The sequence below is a fragment of the Felis catus genome, chromosome D3 (genome assembly GCF_018350175.1).
Source record: "Felis catus isolate Fca126 chromosome D3, F.catus_Fca126_mat1.0, whole genome shotgun sequence".
In the NCBI taxonomy this organism is placed as follows: Eukaryota; Metazoa; Chordata; class Mammalia; order Carnivora; family Felidae; genus Felis; species Felis catus.
The window spans coordinates 62,694,376-62,717,250 of NC_058379.1; the positions used below are offsets into that span (position 1 = coordinate 62,694,376).

General features: G+C 36.4%; 1 protein-coding gene across 1 annotated transcript in view; it reads left to right on the top strand.

Annotated features, from left to right (window-relative positions):
• PIK3C3 (phosphatidylinositol 3-kinase catalytic subunit type 3) overlaps positions 1-22,875 on the top strand; it is a 142,534-nt gene that overhangs the window by 101,117 nt on the left and 18,542 nt on the right. The window contains exons 21-23 of the mRNA XM_003995149.6: positions 1,638-1,712; positions 16,192-16,360; positions 21,699-21,789. Coding sequence (XP_003995198.1) covers positions 1,638-1,712; positions 16,192-16,360; positions 21,699-21,789 — 335 coding nt within the window. The remainder of the gene's footprint in view (positions 1-1,637; positions 1,713-16,191; positions 16,361-21,698; positions 21,790-22,875) is intronic.

Below are 22,875 nucleotides of genomic sequence, written 5' to 3' on the forward strand. Positions count from 1 at the left end.
GCCTTCTCCCAGTGGTCCCAAATGACTATTGCAAATGCAGTCATCATGTTTGCAGTCCAGCCAACCAGAAGAAGAAACCTAAAAGGCTCACTTCCCAGCTCAGCCAGCCCCATCTTTAAACATGCTCATCACAAACCTACATTTGCTTATAGTTCCCTGGACATGCCTAAGTGCAGGTGAGGCTGGGAAATACAGTCTTTTACCTAGGCATGGTCTTGTCTCCCAGATCCTGGTTTTGTTTTAAGGAAGAAACAGATTAGATGGTGTGTAGGCAAACTAGTAGTTCCTGTCACACTGCAGGTTATATTTTGAGAATAACTGATTTGTTACAGTTTAGTGAAAATTGTTAGTAGACCAGTAATATGATTAGAAGCATTTTTTTGGGTAATAGTGTGCTTTCATTCATTCTGATACATTTTGAAATATATAAAATGTATAATTTCACCTGTAATTAGTCTATGGTTAGTTATTCTAAACAAATACACTTGAACTTAAATATCTTGAGTGTTGCATCTGTCTAAATAGCCACTTTGGGGAACAGGAGTTATACAATGCAGAAGTGGCTTGAGCCAAGGACTTTAGAGTGAGAGTTAGGTTCAAATCCCAGCCTAGTGACCTTGGACAATCTCGTTAACTTCTGGAGCCTGAGATATTTTCATTAGAAGGATAGTTACAATACTTAACTGGCATCATTAAAGGGCTAGAGACGATGAATGTAATGTGCCTACCTAAGGGACTAGCTTTCAGTAAGTTGTAACTATGATTAATTAATTAATAATTAATGATTAATCCGGTGAAATTAATTTGGTCATTAACAGGTGGTCCAGTCTTTTTCCTACATATTAACTGAAATAAACATGCTTTTGTAAATACTGATATAGCCATGTGTATGTTTGTAAGTTATGTTTCTTGTTACATTAATAAGAGAAATAGAATGGAAAAAATAATCTTCAAAAAGGTGATATTTGCTTAATTTTATTTGAGCATTTTCAACACATGGCAGGTTTCCAGACTTTTTAGAAGAGAAAGGCAAAAGAATAAAGATAGAGCCAGTGACTCTGCCCCTAGCCCTGCTCATGTAATTTTTCTTAATACTTTAGAATATTGTGCTGTTAACTTCTTAAGCGCCTTTACCACTCAAGTGAATTTAATTGTTTTTCTATCTGCTGGCACTTCACGATTGTTTCTCCAAAGATTTTTCTTTTAAACCTGCATTTACTTTTGTTATCTTATAGATAATAGGGTTGTGGGATGCTTGACTTCATTATGTGTATTTCTGTAGACACTTCTTTTTTCTGCTGTCATCTGTAACATGTGTCCAATTTGAAATGAGAAATGGGAGAATCATATTATAATTAAGGTTCCTGAAGCCTGAATTAACTTTTGATAGAAATGACTTTTATAATTTGACAAAATTCTACAAGATGTTATTTCTCATGCAAATAGCAATTTATATTGAGTTTCAACTGATAAACTCTTCATAGAGTCAAAGAAAATTACACAATTGAGAATTTGGGTGATAAATCAAAAAATAGTAATTAAATTGAAATGAAAGTAACACAGACTGCTTTTATACTCATTTGTATGTTTGACCTGGTTTGCATGTGTTTTCACAATTTTTTAACTGTTATTTGCAGCTGGATATTGCGTGATTACATACATACTTGGAGTTGGAGACAGACACCTGGATAACCTTTTGCTAACAAAAACAGGTATCAAATCATGGCCACCAGTAGATGTATATATTTTATATGCCGGTGATTTTTACTGTGGAATCTGCTTAGTAAAACAAAATAAGTTGCATAAAACAAAATAAGTTGCAAAATGTGGTAGGCACATTGCATAAGTGAAGAAAAGTCAAATAGTCTTTTTTTTTAAATGTTTATTTTTAAGAGAGAGAGAGAGGGAGAGACAGAGCTCATGAGCACAGGAGGGGCAGAGAGAGACAGAGGGAGGAGAGAGAGTCCACAAGTGGAGGAGGGGCAGAGAGAGAGGGAGACAGGATGCAAAGCAGGCTCTGTGCAGAAAGCAGAGAGCCTGATGCGGGGCTTAAACCCATGAACTGTTGAGATCATGACCTGAGCCAAAGTTGGATGCTTACCTGACTGACCCACCCAGGCACCCCTGAAAAATCATATAGTCTTAAAAGTCCCTTCATATGGTACCTTTGAAAGAAACTCCCATTCTTTTTTATTTTTTTTAATTTTTATTTATTTATTTATTTTGAGAGCACAAGCTAGGGGAAGAGGGGTGTGTGTGTGTGTGTGTGTGTGGAGAGAGAAAGAGAGAGAGAATGAATCCCAAGCAGATTCCACGCTCAGCATGGGCTTAATCTCACGACCCCGGGGTCATGACCTGAGCTGAAATCAAGAGCTGGACACTCAACTGACTAAGCCACCTAGGTGCCCCCAAAACTCCCATTCCTTACAAAGAATCACTTCAGTAGTAATTCTATGGGTGGTCTTCTCGCTCTTCCTTCTGAAAATGCCACCTTTGGGGGAAAGCCCATAATAATGTATGCAAGCAGTTGAGTTAGTGTTACTTACTGCTTACTTACAGTGTTACTTCCTTACTTCCTTACTTACAGCTCTAGTTAGTGTTAGAATGAGCTCACATTAACCCCTGTCTTTAATTTTTTGCTTTTCCCCTTGGAGTTCCATGGAATAATCATTCTCATCCCCCTCTTCGTGATAATTATTTAGCCCCTTGGCTTTAACACCATCTTGAAGCAAACAACTTTCAAACTTACAGCACTGTACTTTAGTCCATTTCATTAAGCTTCAGACTGAAATATCCAACCACTTACTTGACACCCAAATTATATGGTCAGTTGTAAAAGTTGTTCCCTTCCTCCACTACCTGCTTAATTATACCTGCTCCTCACCTAATTTTTTCCCATCTCAGTTAATTGCAACATCATCCACCCAGTTGTTTAAGCCCCAGGTTTAAGAGTCATTTTTAATTCCACTCTTGGCCTCATTTCACATATCAAACCTATTAGCAAATCTTGTCTACTCTTCACCTCCAAAGTGGATCATGAAGTTATCCACTCTCTTCATTTCCACTCCTTTGACTCCATTTGAAGCCACTACCATCTTTTGCCCAAACTATTTGAATAAAATCTGAACTCTTTACTGTGGTGCTTGTGGCTTGCCCACACTGACCAATTTGATTGTGTAATGTCAATACTCCTGCCTCAGACTAATGCCCTTGTTTTTCTCTCTGGAAAGCTCTTCTCTCAGATCTTTGCAGATCTGACTTCGGTTACTGAGTCTAAGTTTGAGTGGCATCTCCTTAGAATAGCCTTTTCTAACTCTCTGATCTGAAATGGCTTCTGAAATGTACTTTCCACACCACCCTTCTCCATTACTGTCTATTATTATTTCGTTTTCTTTAAAGCACTTACCACAAGCCAAATTTATCATTTTTTGTACGATAAAACCAAGATTTATTGAGCAACTGCTATGTGTCCGGTATTGTTCTGGGTTCTGGGGATACCAAAATGAACAGAACAGACACAAATCCAGGTCCTCATGGAGCTTGTTGATCTTCTCATCATCTTCTCCCATTCAGGATGCAGGTTCCATGAGAGCAGGGACCTTGTCCATCCAGTTTGCTACCATTCCTCCAGAACCTTGAACAACACCTAGCTAAAGTGATTGATAGATCACTGTTGAAATAATGAATGAGTAAATAATTCTTCTCTTCTGTGTAGTCTTTTCTTCCCTGGGCTAAATAATTCAAGTTTCTTCAGTCTTCCACAGAAAATAGATTTTAAATTACTCTTAAAATGGTCTCTCAGGTAAGAACATTTTCTGTTTTGTTAGTATTCCTCCAGATTGTGATACCAAGAATTTAACACATCAAATGTAATTTAATATATCAAATGTAGTCTAATTATTAATATATAATTATTAATTCACAGAATCTAGGATTTCATATATTAGTGTGAAAAATTATCTGTGACAGAATTTGCTTGTGGGATTCATGTCTGTGTCAAGGCCAGGCTGTCCCTGTAGTAACTAGGACCACAGAATGTTGTGGAGGTTCTCGCCAAATTTGCCAGTGTAGCAGAGGATATTCAGAAAATTTTATGGTGTATTTGGAGAGAATTTTAATTTGGAAAAAGTTTTCCTGTGTTGTTCCTTAATGCTCTGATATTTTAATTGAATCTTTTAACCACAAGAATCAAAGTACCAAAGTGATTTTGTTTGTTTTTGTATTGAAATTATTTTATAATTATTTTATAACTACAATGCAATTATTTAATGTATAGAGTGCCATTACATCTATAATGTTATTTTCACGTATCTTGTCACATACCTTGTCTCTTCTTTTGGAAATTGATAAATAATAGACCTTTTTCTTTTGGACTTTGAGAACTGCTGTCTTTGTGTGTGTGTGTGTGTGTGTGTGTGTGTGTGTGTGTGTGTGTGTTGTTGGGATTTTTAAAAATAAGATTTGGAAATCAGAGTCTATTTAATACACTTCTGTGGTCCAGTTCACAATTAATTTGTTTTAATGGAAATAGAATATAAAATTTCAGAAGCAGGTTTTAAGCATCTTGTCACCTATTTTCCACTAGAGGGTGCTCTAAATATGACTTTAAAAATCAAAAACTTACAATGTGCTAGATGAGAGACATATTCTCTTTCTTTTGAAACGTCATTTCTTTTGGTTATTTTTTCTTAACTGGTCTTTAATTATTTCATTATTGATATCATACAGTTAGCATTTTAAGTCTTACTTGCTAGGATTAATGCCTTTAATTTTCAAGTTTAGTTTTAATGAAATTAGATTATATAAGGAAATACCAATTATATCAGGACAAATGCAAGTATGATGTATTCCTCAACCTCTAAAAATTTGTAATAATTTATTTTAAAATGTTTTGTGTTTATAGTCATTTTTTACTGACAGTTTATATTTCAAAGTGGTTTTTACATATGTGATATAATTAGACTTTGTATAATTTAGACAAGTATTACATATTTAATTATATACATGAATTTTGAATGTGGTTCATTGCAGGAAATACACCTTAGAACTTGTAGTTAAAAAGTGCCTCAAGTATCATGAAGCTCCTCCATTGTGTATTTTGTATCCACTATGTCTTAGGCACAGACTGTGACGTATTAAAACTTTAAAACTTTAGATTCTCTTATGTAACTCTCCAGTCTCAGTGTTGATGGTGCAGTTTTTATTATAAGTAACATTGCTCCCATTCTTCAGAATAAAATACCTTTTGTCTTCTTATCTGCCAGCTTGAGCAGGTGTAGTATCCATGACTTTGCTTTCAGATGAAAGTGGTTTGGAATTGTAATCAGAGTTCCACTGATTCTTCTGTGCCCAGTTCCTTGGCATGAGAGATGGAGCAGAGAGGAAGAAGATACTTAGATTTCATTTTATTGGGGATCTCTTGGAGATTTGCCCCCAACACACTGTTCCACCTGTAAACTTAGATGAGACACAAGAGGGTTAGATTGATAACTTTAGAAGTGTGTGGAGGAAAATGTTTCACTGCATAGAAAAAAATTTCAAAATGTATACAACAATAATGTGCAAAAAGGCAAAATATGAGACTCAATTACAGATTTCCCAGAAATTTTTTTGCCTGGGTTTATTGGTGTGTTGATACTTTAGCTTGGTTGAAGTATCCTCAGCTTGTCCAGCAGAGGGCATTGTGTGTCCACCATAAATGTGACAGTCTGTTAATTCCTTTGTCAGTGTATTGCCCTGTGGTCACTTAAAACATTGTTTTCCTGAAGCAAATTTGGAGTGAATGGTATTTCACTTATCAATGCAGTGATGTAGCATTATTTGGGCAAGAAATTAAAAATGTAAGCTCTAGAATGGGATTGGAAACGTGTATTTCTTTCAGAGCTGGTATCTTTTGAGGAAGCTTTGAGAAGTTTGTTCAGGGTTATTTGATTGTGACAGGACTCAAAGCCTGATTTGGGTTTATCTCAACTGTGGGGAAAAATTTTTTTATTGTTTATTTTTTTAAAATTTGAGGGGTAAAAACCAGGACTGGTATAACTGAAAAACTTTATGATTTACAGACTTTATAACAGAATGAACATTTATATCAGTATATAAATAAGTGAAAAACATTCATAAATGAAAACAAGGAGCTAGATATCTGTAGTAAATGGAAAGTTCCCTGTAGTTCCTGAGGATGGCTCTTCTAATCTGGAGCTGTCCATTTGTACAGTGAGAGGGGTGGTGTCTCTTTGTCTGTCTCAGCACTTCAGAGTAATGCTCTCTGAACCTTTTGTCACAAAGCCTGAAGGTAAGAAAGTCATTGTTCCCTAATTGGAAACTTTTCTTCATCATTCTTTAACTTTATGTCAAATTGATGCACATCCTTTTTTAATTCTGAGGAACAGTCTCACATAGGAGTTAATGTGTCAGGATCTAAAGTAAACATCTTTAGTTTTAAATTGCCCCTCCACCATTGGGTGACTTTGGGTAAGTTGTCTCTCTCTATGACTCAGTCTCTTTTCTGAATGTGCCCATAAGAATAGAACCTCTCTGCCTGTGGTGTGTGAGAGTTGAATGAGATAATGTGGGCAAGGTTTTGTACGTATCGAGCATATAGTCAACATTTCTTAAGGACTGGCTAGCTATTATGGTTTTCTTTGTTGGTTTCCTACCAAAAAAGAAGAATGCCTTCCTTTTTTGGCTTATGTAGCTTTTTAATTTGCAGTCATAATTTTAGAGATAAAAATATAATTAATGTATTTCAAAAATTTCTTTTTCCCACTCTTAAAAATACAAACTCCTTTCAGTTACTGCCTTTTAAATTCTGTTTTGATTGGCTCTTTATTTTAGTAGTATAGGAAGGTTTATGAAAGAGAAACAGTCAATTTTATCGTGGATTTAATGTTATTCTTTTTGTTTTAAGGTAAATCTTGATATTTTGAAAGTAAATATGTTTGTTTAAGTGTTTTATTTTTTTCTTAGGGTAAAACACAGTAGTTCAAAATCTTCCATAGGGAGAACTTAGTTACTACTCAAATGGTGATGTTTCCTAAGCTATTTGTATTTAAGTTAATTAGTTTGGTAGGTTAAAAATACTGTAAAATCTAAATCTATAGACTTACTTTATTAAAAAAAATATTTAGTGTTTATTTACTTTTGAGAGAGAGAGAGTGTGTGAGCACAGGAGGGGCAGAGAGAGTGGGAGACACAGAATCTGAAGCAGGCTCCAGGTTCCTTCAGCATAGAATCCCATGCGGGGCTCAAACCCACAAACCATGAGATCATGACCTGAGCCAAAGTCAGACCTTGACTGAGTCATCCAGGCACCCCAACTTGCCATTAAAAAAAATATATATATTTATTTTGATAAAGAGAGTGGGGGAGGGTCAGAGAGAAGGGGGGAGAGAGAATCCCAAGCCGGTTCTGCCCTGACAGTGTGGAACTTGATGCGGGGATCAATCCCATGAACCATGAGATCATGACGTGAGCCAAATTCAAGAGTTGGACAGTTAACCGACTGAACCACCCAGGCACACCGAAATCTATAGATTTACTTTCTTAATGTGCTTGTTTATTCCCTGGGACTTGAGAGAAAGGGGTGTAAAATGTTTTATGCAGTTGGTAGGCACCTAGTAAATGCTTTTAAAATGAACAAATGAATGAAGTTTTTTCCTGTTATTTTTATCCATCTTTAGGGTTTCTAGAATAATCTGTTTTCCTGCCTAAACTTATTTTTACTGTAGACTATAGACATAGTAGTATTTACCAGTTTGTTTTTTCTCAGTTGATGTATGCAAAAGAGAATCAGGCACATAAGACCACCCCTTTTTAATCCATAAATACTTTTTAGTCTCTATTAATCATTACTTTAGTTGCTTAGATAATGACAAGGACTCACAATCATGTGAATAATTTTCTTTTCAGACATTATTTAAAATATGATATTTTGAAAGTTTCTTGAATTTTTCAGTATCAGAAATCTGGCAGTCTTTTTTTTTTTTTTAATTTTTTTTAACATTTATTTATTATTGAGAGACAGAGAGACACAGAGTATGAGCAGGGGAGGGGTAGAGAGAGAGGGGAGACACAGAATCTGAAGCAGGCTCCAGGCTCTGAGCTGTGAGCACAGGCCCAACGTGGGACTTGAACTCACGAACCATGAGATCATGACCTGAGCTGAAGTCAATCACCTAACCAAATGAGCCACCCAGGCGCCCCTGGCAATCTTCTTATACTTAATGAAACCTATCATAAAGAAATTGTTAATGGTGCCTTAAAAGGTGCTGGGTTTTTTTCTTGTTTGTTTGTTGTTGTTGTTTGTTTCTTTTTTAGAGAGAGGGAGAGGGACAGATGGGGAGAGAGAGAGAGAAAATCTTAAGCAGTCTCCATACCCAAGTGTGGAGCCTGATGTGAGACTCAATGTCACAACCATGAGATCATGACCTGAGCTGAAATAAAGGTCGCTTCACCAATTGAGCCACCCAGGTGCCCTGGTGCTGTATTTAGAAGGACATTGTTTCCTCTCATTAGAAGTAATAGAAAATGATAAAGTGCTATATATACTCTTTATGCCTAAGGAGCTGAAAATTACATCACAGAGAAAGTAACTTAGTATGAAGAATGTGCTGGGTTTCTATGAGCTACACATTCCAGTAAAAGTACGCATTCCAGCAAAAATACCTGGAAGCTGAAATAATCAATGCCTTTGCAGGTAATACATAGGTTGGTTAGATTGATTTAGGTCAGATTGTGGAGACAAATCAATCTGTTTCCTTTTGTATCACCTTTTATATGACAAAGCTTGATTCATTGAAGTAAAACTGTAGATTAGGACATTACTTTTTTTTATGTAAGTTTTCTTATCAGGTGATATATTTCTTAAAGCTGGGTAGACACTGTATTTGTTTTGCAATACATAATTTGGAGGGGGTTCATTTTTTTTTTTAATTTTTTTTTTCAATGTTTATTTATTTTTGGGACAGAGAGAGACAGAGCATGAACGGGGGAGGGGCAGAGAGAGAGGGAGACACAGAATCAGAAACAGGCTCCAGGCTCCGAGCCATCAGCCCAGAGCCTGACGCGGGGCTCGAACTCACGGACCGCGAGATCGTGACCTGGCTGAAGTCGGACGCTTAACCGACTGCGCCACCCAGGCGCCCCTGGAGGGGGTTCATTTTTAATGAACTTTAAAGCATTCAAGTTCCACCATAAACTAGCAACCATAAACCAGATCTAAAAAGTTAGTACAACCATAAACTAGCAACCATAAACCAGATATAAAAAGTTAGTACATTTTTATAGTGACCCCTCGAACAAAAGAGGTGTCAAATTTAAAAGTAATGGGGTTGTACAACACAGAGAAACAGTAACCATTGGTATCAAGTATGAGTTTTTATTCACTGAAGTGATTCACCTTGCCACTGTCTCTTCCATAGTGATCTAACTGAAGTTAAGAGTTGTATTCAATGTAAAGTAGATCAGAAGTCCTCAGACTTTGTCTTGTATCAGTATCACCTGGAGAGCAACTTAACCTATAGATTGCTGGGCCCCAGGCTCAGTTTCTGATGCAGCCTGGATGGTAGGCCTGAGAATTTAAGTATCAAAGAAAACTATCCATAATTATCTGAAAACGTAATTAAAATTCTGAAAGTTTGTATATATTTAGAGGCTGGATTCTCTTCTTACTTAAATCAAAATAACACAATAGAAAGAAACAAATATGAGAATCTAGCAGTCACCTATTAAACCAGACATTAAAGAGGTTTGCAAAATGAAAGGAGTGCCACTCATCTCATTAATTTTTTGTATTAGAAAATAGTTATTATTCATAAAAAATGTTAAAATGTTCACTTATTTTTAGATTAATATTTTTGGGAGGTCTCAGTTTTAATTTATTTATTTATTTATTTATTTAAAAAAATTTTTTTTTTCAACGTTTATTTATTTTTGGGACAGAGAGAGACAGAGCATGAACGGGGGAGGGGCAGAGAGAGAGGGAGACACAGAATCGGAAACAGGCTCCAGGCTCTGAGCCATCAGCCCAGAGCCCAATGCGGGGCTCGAACTCCCGGACTGCGATATCGTGACCTGGCTGAAGTCGGACGCTTAACCGACTGCGCCACCCAGGCGCCCCCTCAGTTTTAATTTAAAATGCAGGAAATATCTATAGAAGTAGCCCAACTAAGGCTTATTTGGGGTCTTCAGTAATTTTTAAGAGCATAAAATTTTACACAAAAGAGTTTTAGAATTAATATCAAAGGCCGTTTTTTAGGTTTTTAAAAAAATCTATAAAGGGTTTCTGTTCTGTTTTAGACATTAAAACAGTTCTGTAGAAGAAAAGAATATTGCAGGGAATCGATCCTTTATTGGCCTTAATAACTGTAGGAAAAATGAAAATGAAGATCATTTAAAAGTTTTTCTTGAATAGAAATGGACTATATAATCAGATATACTACATAGATATGTTTTGCCCCCCTTTCATTAGTTAGCTAAATTTTGTTCCTATCATCAGAAACCTAAGATCTTTATAGTTGAATGTGAAAAAATAAATTATATGAAATATTTACCAGATAATTGGCATGTCTATACTGATTTTTACTTATGTATGTCTTATTGTTTTCGTTACTCAAAAACTATTACTAAAAATATTTCATCATTACTGTGCTTTTAACTGTAAGTGAAAATAGCTCTAACCAAGTATATCATAAGGGCTTAACTAATAAGCATTGGGAACATTCGGAGTGTAGTTTAGGGAGCGTTTTTAATTCTAAAAATACAGGTTCCATTGTATCAGTAAATGGTTGTTCACTACCTTCTTTGTTTCTAGGTTTCATAGTAGGGCAACTTCAACATTCACATGAAGAAACATAAGAAAAATACAACATTCACATAAGAAATAAAAGGCATTCTGTGGAAAAATAGTAAAATGTCAGGTGTATGCCAAGAAACTGAAGACTGGAAAACTTATTATAGAGTAGAGTGGCAGGGAAGAATATTTGAATTGGGGAATTGTGTGGGATTAAAAAAAAATCGAGTTTGGATTATAGGGAACAGAAGAAAATTGTCAAATAGAAGCAAAGTTGTGAAAAAAATGGAGTAAGTACAATTTTGAGATTGGTCATATGTAATTATTGTATAGACAAAAGGGAAATAAAAAAAAAACTGCTGTAAAATACAGTTCATTTCAGCAGTATCTTTTGTCTTTAATCCAAGAACTACAAATACTTTGAACCACAATTTTAGAAATAAGTTCGTGTCACTTATTCAAATAACAAGAAAATTTAATTAGCACATCTTATTCCCTTTGTATTGCAAGTCAGGGACAAAAGGAGGTATTTGCAATCAACAAACATTGTTTGTTTTATGTACACTTTACCTCTTGATTGTTTAAGATTAATAAATTTGTTAATAGATTTGAATAAGCCCATACTTCCTGAATTTCTTAATTAAACATTTTTTTTAAAATTTCATGAAGTGCATTTATAAAATCATTGTAAGTTTCACTTTAGATATTAACTTTAAAAGAGCCGCTCCCTTTGGTATCTGCAAGGGTGAATTTTCTTAAAACATTAATAGCCTCTTTTCAAAATACATGACTCTTTGAACTTGCAAAGCATAATAATGGTTTCATTGTTAGATACTGAATCTTTTATACCTTATAATTAAGCAGTAATCCTATTCTTTGAGAGTTTTCTTACAAGAAAGATAGAAATATACTCTCCATTTGCAAGCAGTGATGCATAGCCCACACTGGACTTCCAGTAAGGCCTGTGGTGAGACAGAGAAAAGTGGGGCTAGGTTTCTTATTAAAGGATGGAGCCCATTAAATAAACCATGTGTGATGGCTGATACAGTTTGATACTAGGATAGCATGATTTATTAAAAATCAGTTTGAATCAAAGAGGGGTCAGATAGGTTATCTGCTCAAGTGCTAAGTATCATTAGAAATTATATTGGTAACAGAACAAAACAGCATTTAAAAAAATTTTTTTTAATGTTTACTTATTTTTGGGAGAGAGAGACAGAGAGTGTGAGCAGGGGAGGGGCCGAGAGAGAGCGAGACACAGAATCTGAAGCAGGCTCCAGGCTCTGAGCTGACAACACAGAACTTGATGCAGGGCTCAAACTCATGGACCATGAGATTATGACTTAAACCGAAGTCAGACCCTTAATTAACCGACTGAGCCACCCAGGCGCCCTGAACAAAACATTATTTAAATAATTAAACAAAACCAAGGAAAGCTTATCTGTACCTATAATGTAAGTTTTTCATCTCTTTACCTTTTGAGGGGTAGACTGGTATTTGTCTAACAAGGTAGAAAACAAATGGGAGCTCCAGAGTGAGAGGAAAGCACAGAATGAAGTGCTTAGCTTAGCTGTAGGGAATACACATTTAGTTTAAGGAAATGGAATCCTTAAGAGAAGTTGATCAGGACTTTTTACCAAATAATGGACAATTGAATGATAGCCTGCTTCCTTGGACCTTAAGCATTAAGAAATGATGCTTTCCCAGTAAATACTACAATTATCAAACTCCTTGTTCTAAAAGTACTTTCTCATCTTTTTTGGAATCATGAACTTCCCTTGGGGATTTGGTGAGGTCTATGGCTTTCCCCCCAAAATTAATTTTATTGTAGTTAGGGACCTCTGAAGTCCGTTTTGGGATTCTGAAATGGTGTTTTTCAATCACGAATAATACACAGAACTGTTTTAAATAGAAGTAAAACCCATTGTGCTGAGTTTATAATCTTAAATATGTACAAGGTAAAGCTAATACTAACTTCTTGTGCGTTTCCTCTTCTATACTATAAAATAAAAATAACTTTATAAATTAAATCATGTTACAAACTAGCAAAATGCAATCCAACAACATTAATGTGACAGATGAAATAATATTGTAACTAAATGTCACTTGCAGTGTGAATATGGTGCAGATAATAGTATAGTGTGAGTTTGAGTTCAGAGCACTGTAAATATATCTCATGTGAATATTCTGAAACTACTTTTCTCTACCTGAACTACTTTATAACCTTCATTATTTCAGCATGCTGTTAGGTAATTTGAAGATATAACCAATTCTGCTTCTCTTAGCGTTAGCCTGAAAAAGTTAAAGTAGCCTTGTTGTTTAATACCAACCCAATCAAAAAGTGAAATCACAGGATAGTACTAAGTAGTAAGGTAGCATCTAGGTGATCCAGACTCAGCCTGTATTAATTTTGTTGTAGATCTTAATGGAAGTGAAAATACAAAAATTTTAAACAAAACAATTTCCCATAAGAGCTATCATTTCCAGAAAAAAATTTCTTGCAATAGCAATGTTATTAAAAGGTGCCTAAGCTATAAATGTGAAGTTGAGGTGTCATTGGTTAAGTAAATGCAAAATAGCTACACTGAGTCCTTCTGCATGCTAGGGCATTATCCTAGGTTTCAGTACTATGCAAAAATAAATAAAGCACAATTCTTAATTATAAGACTCCTAATGGTTCAGTAAGAGTTAACTTTGGGGAGAAAGATAAGTGAAGAAATAATTTCATTATACTCTTAGCTGAAGTGTTTTGAAGTAGGAGCCTCACTAGTAACTACTTAACGAATCCTTGCTCAGTAAGCCCTGGGTGTGAGCTTGAGGAACCAATTCGCTAAACTGTTACTTTGTTAGTTTGGAGAGAGCAAACCCTTTTCCAATTCTATATAGGTTCCTTGCTTTATCTAATTATAATTCCTTCTCCTCTCACCTCCCCCATCTGTCATTTACTATACTAGATACACACATTTTTTTTGAAAGTTCTTATGAGATTTTCATCATTTCTCCAATTTGAACAGAACATTTTAAGTGTGGTATAAGCTTGAAAAACAAAGACAAGGAGATGATGTGGAGAAATGGAAAACTGGTTTTCAGTGCAATAGTTACATTGTTAATGGGTAGTTTTTCTATAGGCAGGTGATGATAGTGTTTAAACCTTCCAATACTTGTTTTGTGAGCAATCATAAATAAGCTGTTGCTTCTTTTTATATATGAACTCCATATCCCAAATGTAGTACATTGTCTGCTGTCTACTCCAGATACTTTTCAGTGTAGTTTTCTTTACTAATGTGTGAAAATAACGCCAGTGTCTACTTTGAATTTTACATAAGCTTAATATCATTATTGCCTTTAATCTGGACTTATTATTATTATCATTATTATTATTACTTGGTCTTGGCAAATCCGAAGTTCTCTCTCATTTTCAAAGTTGTATAGGATTTCCCGCTTAATGTATTATTTAGTTTTTCATTGTAAGAACGATGCCTGAGATGAGTTGCAAATAAGATTGCTTATCCCTTTAATATTTAATTTTCCTAATCCCTGGCAGTAGTGATCTCAGGTATAAGGAACATATAAATACCAATTCAGTATATTTTAAATATCTTTGAAGTGGTACTTATTAATATTTCTTTTTGAGCAGTGTTTAGTATTTTACATTTTTTTAAAAAGTGGTATTCAAAGTATTTAAGATAAACATTTGTATGCGCCTTTAGGAGACATGGTCATTAGATATCATATAGCTTGATTTAGTTTTATGTTCAGACTAAAATGTTTTTTTTTCCTCTGAGGGACATAGCTTCTTAAATGAGACAAGGCTATAGATGTAATCATTCTTGACTTAAATGGGGTTTTTTATTTTGCTTGACCCTGTCATCTGTAGCTTAGTTGGAAATAATAATAATGACAGGAGACATTTAGACTGTTTACTGTGTATCAGGTACTATTTTAAGATAACATATCTTTATCTCTTTTTAATTCTGTCTTATGAGGTAATCAACAGTATTAACCTATTGTGCAGTTTAGAAAGTGAGGATTAAAACATTAAGTGGCTTTGTCCGGGTTACATATCTCATCAAGTGAGACGTGAAGGTATCAGTCGTACTAAGGGGCAGTTATACCACTGACTCAGAAGGCCTGCCAGTGTGTCACTGTTCACCTGTGATTTCATTGCCACACCCAGAGTCAGTTCTATGCCCATCATTGCCTTAAATTTCCAACAGTGACCTAATGATGGAGTATAACATTCGCAGATAACAGTAATAACGCACAGAGAAAGAGGTAGGGGGCTTAGCTAATATGTTAATGGATAGAATTGATGTATAAAAATACTTTGCAGGATGGCAAAAGTATGCTCAAACTCAGTACATGTACTTGAAGAAGGAAAGATTTTGGCTGCTCCCCTTGAGGGGTAGGGGGAACCTAAGCTTCCCAAATGCATGATGGAGGATAGGTTTTCACATAAAAAAGGTCATATAATGTATCACAAGACAAACAAGAGTGGGAAGATTACACTAGGAAGATTTTAGGTTGTTGTTTTTTTAAATGAATTCATCCCTTCATTCAAAAGTGAGTGCCTAGTGTGCCAGAAACTATTCTAAGGCATGGGTAGAGTGATGTACGAAACGGCATAAATCCCTGCCTTGGTGGAGCTTGGGTTGTAGGATCCACGTGGCTACTCTTTGTGTTAAAATGTATGCTTCTTTTACACCTACTTGTAAGTCACAAAATGCTTATGAATTCGGTGGTGAATCCTTCTCTAAAGTGAATGATCAATCACATTTTTACATGTCTAGTCTGTGGGCTTTGGCGACTCATGGAGAATTTGTCTTCGTGGGCACCGCAACTGTATTCAGTTCTTGGTAGACATAAATACTGTGGTTTGTTCCTAGTTTGCAGCTAATGAGTGACATGGATTAGTTGAAAATGGTTTAGAAGAAGCAAAGAATATAATTTGCATTTTGGGGGATTTTTTTTTTTTTGCGAGGGGAATAGTGAAAAGTTAAAGGATTCGTTTCAGAAATATTTAAAAGAAATGGTCTTCTGCTGTATGAATGGAGTTTGTGTAAACTTCAGGGTGAGAAATTTGCTGCAGGACACTAATTTCTGCTAGTACCTTAAGTTACGTAGCCTTTGATTGTCTTTGATTCTGGAGATCTTGAAGTAGAATATAGATTAATATTACTATGAGATTATTTTAACTGAAGTTTCATTTGAATAACTGCGTTACAATGAACTGCAGTATGCTCTTAAGGCCACACCCGAGCCTGGCTGTAGAGGATTCAACAATTGAATAGACTTCATCATGACTTAGTATTCGTTGTGAAGAGACACTGCACATACAATAATATGACATATTCCCTTCTCAGTTTTTAAAGATAACAAATGAGTTTCTTATCAACATCCAGGCAAACTCTTCCACATAGACTTCGGATATATTTTGGGTCGGGATCCAAAGCCTCTTCCGCCTCCAATGAAGCTGAATAAAGAAATGGTAGAAGGAATGGGGGGCACCCAGAGTGAGCAGTACCAAGAGTTTCGTAAACAGTGTTACACGGCTTTCCTCCACCTTCGAAGGTAAGTTGATTTGCTTGGCATAAAGAATTTTGATAAATTCATTTCATAGAGCAAGAAAAGGAGTTGTTCCAATGTATACATTCTTTCACATCACTCTTTCTCAGAATGACACAGACAAATGTATTTAAAAATTTTTTTTGTTTTACATTTATTTATTTTTGAGAGACAGAGCACGAGTGGGGGAGGGGCAGAGAGAGAATGAGACACAGAATCAGAAGCGGGCTCCAGGCTCTGAGCTGTCAGCGCACAACCCGATTGCAGGGCCCCGGGGCTCGAAGTCACAAACCGTGAGATGACCTGAGCAGAATCCAGACACCCCACCGACTGAGCCCCCCAGGCGCCCCAGTATTTCTTAATATACGTTTGATGTCTGTTTTGATAAACAGTCTGATAGCAAAAGGAAGAAGACTCTCTTGCTTTCCTACTCAATATTCGATCGCTAAATCCACCAAACAAGAGGCTGACATTACACAAGATTAGGCAAATATGGAAGCTTCAAAATCAGTGGGTTAAAATCATTTTAATAAAATATACTGTGTTCTTTGACAGTGCTGGAATAGAGAAAAGATTAAGAAGCTTCATAACCATTCACATCTCCCTGAAGCCAGTCTGGAAGGATTATAATCACGATATTGAGTTGTTTAACTTCTCCCAAGCTCACTTCCCACTTTTTTATCAAAGAATGAAGCATTTAGCTTATTTACAGTGATGTTAATCCATTCATTTTTATTCTTTAGCAACTTTATCAGCCTTGGTTTTGGTTGCTCTTCAGGAGCATTCAGAAGTTTGTTAAATGATGGAGTAATAAATGTTACACATGATTTTGTCTCCTTTTAACACCTCATCAGTCATTTTGCTGAAGGAAAAAGGTTGATTTTTCTCTATCCCTTCTTCTCCAATGCCATTCCATCTCTGCTTTCTTCATCCTGGTTTACTTAGAACTTGTAACATCATATATCATCAGGAAAAAAGTAAATGAAGTCAGGCTGGTTAAATTTAGGACATGGCTCTGATGGTTAGTCAAAAATGACGGGATCATTTGACTCTAAATCCATTTTCAACTTAACTTTGCAAAAATGAATATTCTTAGTCCAATGAAAACTCCCAGCCCAGGAGACCTACTACCTTCTTTCACCTCTTCCAGATGAAATTATAACCAGTAGACAGTGAGCTGCCTGTGCACGTGGGTTCTGTCTTATTTGTCTTTATAACCTGTTACTCATGTGGTTAGAACGTAAGACTCCCAGTGTATGGTTATTAAATGAATTTCTGCTTCTTATCTGGGTTGAGACCATGTTCCTGGACGATGTTGATGCAGTTGGTCCAAAGAGAGTGGCTGTACACTATTAATTAGATTTCATCTTGGCAGTGACTCATTAGGCCTTCATTGTTAACTCAGTCTGTACCATGTGTCACAAACTCTGATGTGCATTTTACAAACAGTCACACTATTTATCCTTTAGGTGGCAGAGTGACTCAGTTTTGCTTTCAGAAATGCTAAAACAATAATGGAAGATGGGTGTTCTGTGATTTGTCTGGTGATGCAGAAACACTTTCAGAGAGATGAAAGTTCCACTTTAATATCTTAGGATTTTTAATTTAAAATAGTCCAAGCCTCCTAAAAACTAGATGGAACCATGGCATTCTCGGTAAGGAGGCAGACAGAATGATATGAAATGATAACTAGAGAAATGTCAGGGGTGCTCTGTCTTACTGAAAGCAGAAGGAAAACAATGTGCTTTATAAACTGTCATTGATAATGGATTAGTAGCAATTCAGTAGAATGGAAAAAACAGAGGCAGGTTATTAATGTGGAGCCAAAGTTAACTTTTATCACTGCTAAGAAAAATCACAGAGTAATCTAAATAATTTTATGTTAAGTCATGAAAACTTTTATTTTTTATTTGTTTTTAAATGTCACTATACTTTGGTTAAGATCAGCTGGACCCTAATATTTGGATCAACATTTATTTTTTAATGTTGTATTTTGGAATATGGTTCTGTTAGTAAAAATTTTTCTTTATGACATGAGAATTAACCTGATAGTTGAGTCAGTTTGGAGTTAAGGTTACTTGACACTTTTATTATTAGGGTTTGGTTTCATGGTTTTTGTTAATTGTTGCTCATTTCCTGCAACAAGAAACCATTACTAACATTTGACCACATAAGTAGAGCAGTCTGTTTTGAACTAAGTTGTGAATGCTTACAACTGTATAGATGTTAGAACACATTTTATGCTGTTATGATTTTCATGTAACAAAATATATTATTATCTTTTACTAAATAATACCTATTAATTATATGCATTCCTATTTTTAGTATTAAAGGTTTTCACTGAAAAATTTAGACCATCTTTGTATGACCTTATATTTTTTCTTGATAATGGTTTTAAAGATTTCTAGTAACCTTTAAATCTATTTTCTGGGTAGGATATTGAATGACTATTCAGAATGTATACTTTCTGTTTGGGGTCGCTCACCCTATCTTAAATGGAAAATTCAGGTTCATAGCAGCAGGTGTAAAAGTTAAGGTTGTGACAGATGTTCTACAAAATAATTGAATGTTTAAGCTTCTTATAGACTATTCCTTATTTACATTTTGTTTCCTTTTGCTACAATAATAGAAGCATGGGTGGTTAACTTAAAACCAACAGATAATCCAGAAAACATTAATATTTGCCTTATTAAAAAGAAACACACATATGTTTCCACAAAAACAAACATTTTAACATGGATCCTGGCTGTCCATTAGAATTGCCTGGAGGAACTTTAGGGGGAAAATAGTTTGGGGGCCCATCTGATTTACTTGGTATGGGATTGGGCTCAGGCATTAATATTTTTATAAAGCTCCCAGGTGAATCTAGTGGGCAGCCAGTTTTGAGGACCTCTGAAATATCCCCTTTGAAGTTGAGCCTTGTATTCCCCTCCCTGGGTTACTCTGAATTTACCCTGTGATATATTCCTGAGATTCCCTTATGACAAGATGGGAAAAAACTGTATGGTCAACAAAGGAGAGTAAAAGTAATTGAGGGTTCATAGAAAGAGCATATTTTATTCATGACATAATACATAGCAGGTGGCTGTACTCTGCTGATGCCATGGTCCTTGCAGCCCTCCCAAGTGGATCTTCTTTATTTCCATGTCCTACATATTGTAGAGCTTAGAGAAGGGCTTGGTGCCCCCCTTGCTCCCTGCTGCAACTTCCAAATGATTTCTTTCCTTGCTTTCTTAAGGAAGAAAAGCATAGACACACACTGGGAGATCACACCAATAGGTATCCTCCCCATTGCTAAAAGTCAGGTGTCTGTCTGTCATGCTGTATTCCTTGAAAACTTGTATTGTCTACTTCAAGACTACTGCTGTGACTTCCACATTCACATAAGTGGTCCAGCCATGACCTGACCTCTGAGTGTCTTGTCCTCTTCATGTAGAACCAGCCTTGTCTATTGCCTCTCATGAGTAACATTAATTTACCCCTCAAAATCTCAATCACCAGCTTTCCACTGTGACCAACATCGTCTATCCTTGCAGCTCATTTTCGGATTATACTCCTTCCTGGAAGACTTCAACCTCACTGATAATGTCCAGTCACCATTACACCATATAAAATTACACCATATTAAATCTGCCTTATATTCTCACTTTTTTCCCCACTGAATTTTATGCCCTAAAGCTATAATCACTGCCCTTCTCTCTAAACTTTCTTACACATTTTTATCCAGTCCAATAACCTCACCTGCTGACACTTCATCTCTAATCACAACTCTGTTCCTTCCTGTCTCATGTGTACAGTGCAACAGCTGTACGTTACTGAAGAAACTTCCAACAGCCATGGTGTTCTCACCATTGGTTTTAAGTAGCGGTTCTCAGCCAGACCTGTTTTACACTCCCCTTTTCCCCAAAGCACATTTCACAATGTCTGGAGATAGTTTTGGTTGTCACAGCTAGGTGAGTACCTCTGGCGTCTGTCTGGTGGGGAGAAGTCTGGGATAGTCCTAGACATTGTACTTCTGCCCTAGTTCTTTACTCTTTCACAGCCCATTTGCTTTAAAAAAGTCTATCTTGGTGCCTGGGTGGCTCAGTTGGTTAAGCATCTGACTTTGGCTCAGGTCATGATCTCACGGTTCATGGGTTCGAGTCCCGTATTGGGCTCTGTGCTGACAGCTCAGAGCCTGGGGCCTGTTTTGGATTCTGTGTCTCCCTCTCTCTCTCTGCCCCTCTCCCACTCATACTCTTGTCTCTCTCTCTCAAAAATAAACATTAAAAAAAAATTTTTAAAAAGTCTTTCTCACTGTCTCCACTAACCTTCCTTTTCTTCCTTCAGCATAAGACTTCCAGATGTACCCTATCAAAACTAATTTTATCGAGATAAACTGTCACCTATACCAAATCTAGTGGCCACTTTGCTTTCTTGCCGCTTGACACAGCTGAGCACCCCTTTGTTCCTGAAAACCTTTTTTCGATTTGGTATAACCCGCTCCTCTGTTTTCTTTGTGCCTTGCTGACCACTTCTGCTTCTTTCCTGATTTCTTCCCTCTTCTGTCTGACCTTTACATATTAAACTGTCTAGAATTAAGTTCTGGATCGTTTTTCCCCCTAAACTCCTTTTCAGCATTTTCATCCAGACCTGTGGCTTCAGTTAGGAACCAAATGCTGGTGTTTTGAACTAATACCATCAGCCCTGATATCCCCCCTGAGTTCTCTGACTGCCTACTTGATGTCTTGACTAAGAGTCTGCTAGGCATTTCAAACTCTCAATGTGTCTAAAACAGAATATTACTGATCCTCAGCCCCAAATCCTGCTCTTTGTTCATTCTCTCTTATTTTGGTGAATAGTAGTTTCCCATTGCTTAGGCTGAATCCTTAGTAACATTCAGTTCCTCTGCCCCCTCTCCCTTGCTCGTTGAAACCATCAGCAAGTGTCATCCACTCCATCTCCAAAGTACATCCAGACAATATCCATATTGTTTCTTTTCTACCTGGACATCTGTGAAATAGTTTCCCTACCTCCATTCTTAGTCCCTACGAGATGGCCAGTGAGAGCTTTTATTCATTTATTTTTATTTTCTTTTTGAGAGAGGGGGAGAGAGAGCGAGCGAGCAGGGGAGAAGAGCAGAGAGAGAGAGAGAAAGAGAGAAAGAATTCTAAGCACCCTTCATGCTTAGTACAGAGCCTGACACAGGGCTCGATCCCACAACCCTGAGATAATGACCTGAGCCAAAATCAAGATTTGGAAACTCAACTAAGTCACCCAGGTGCCTCTAGGAATATTCTTGACAGGAGAAGAAGCTGCAAAATTCTAACACACTGCTATTTTTTCTTTCTTTCCCACTCTCTAGGTATTCTAACCTGATATTGAACTTGTTTTCCTTGATGGTGGATGCAAACATTCCAGATATTGCTCTTGAACCAGATAAAACTGTGAAAAAGGTAACTTTTATGTTTTCTACTTTTTATATATAAAAGATGTTAAGGTTTTAATAACCCATTTCCCTTTGATGTCCCTGGCTCTAGACTCTTAAGTAACATAAATTAAGAAAAAGAGCTATTGTATAATTATTTTTTACCTTCCAGAACACAACAGCCTCTTAGGTCCATGCAGCCAGCTCTGTTCATACCCGCAGTCACATGACTAGGTCATTGCATCTACAGAGAAAGCTTACTGCTACAACCATTGCTCTTTTTTTTTAGAAAGTTGTAGCTCTCCTTTAATAATCCTGATACGATATCTGATGCCTGGCACTCACAGGCTATACACGCTAAGGATCAGAGACAAAATATTATAATCCTGTCTGGGACAAGCCATTTTATATCCTTCCCATCCATACCTTGGTTACCAGAGTTTTTTTCCATGTCAACAAAGTAGAGACATCCCCTTTAACTCAGCTTCCAAAGAGAAGAAAAAAGGGTAGTCGTCATATAGGTGAACAGTGATTCAGATTGCCTTACCATGAATTCTTTGTTTTTTGTTTTTGTTTTTGTTTTTTAACATTTTTTATTTTTAAGACACAGAACATGGGGGAGGGGCAGAAAGAGAGGGAGACACAGAATCTGAAGTAGGCTCCAGGCTCTGAGCTGTCAGCACAGAGCCAGATGTGGGGCTCAAACTCAACAAACCGCGAGATCATAACCTGAGCTGAAGTCAGACGCTTAACCAACTGAGCTATCCAGGTGCCCCTGTTTTACCATGAATTCTAACAAGAGATGGGAGGAAGGGCAACAGATTTGAAGATTTTTATCTGAATTAGCTTCTGATTCTCTGATTCAGCGGGCGTGTTGGGGGTGGTGTATATAAAGTGCTTTTTTTTATATCCAGAGATAACGTAAGATCGCCTTCAATATCAGTATGATAATCATTATTGAACTTGAAAGAAAGGTAGTAAAACTTTTTACCTTGCAGAAGTATACAGTTACTCAAGGACAGTAGCAGTCTCTGAGATGGAGTCTCTGTGGTGGTTGAAAATAATAATTGGAACCAAAAAGCTCTAAGTTCTGACATAACCGACTCCGAACCAA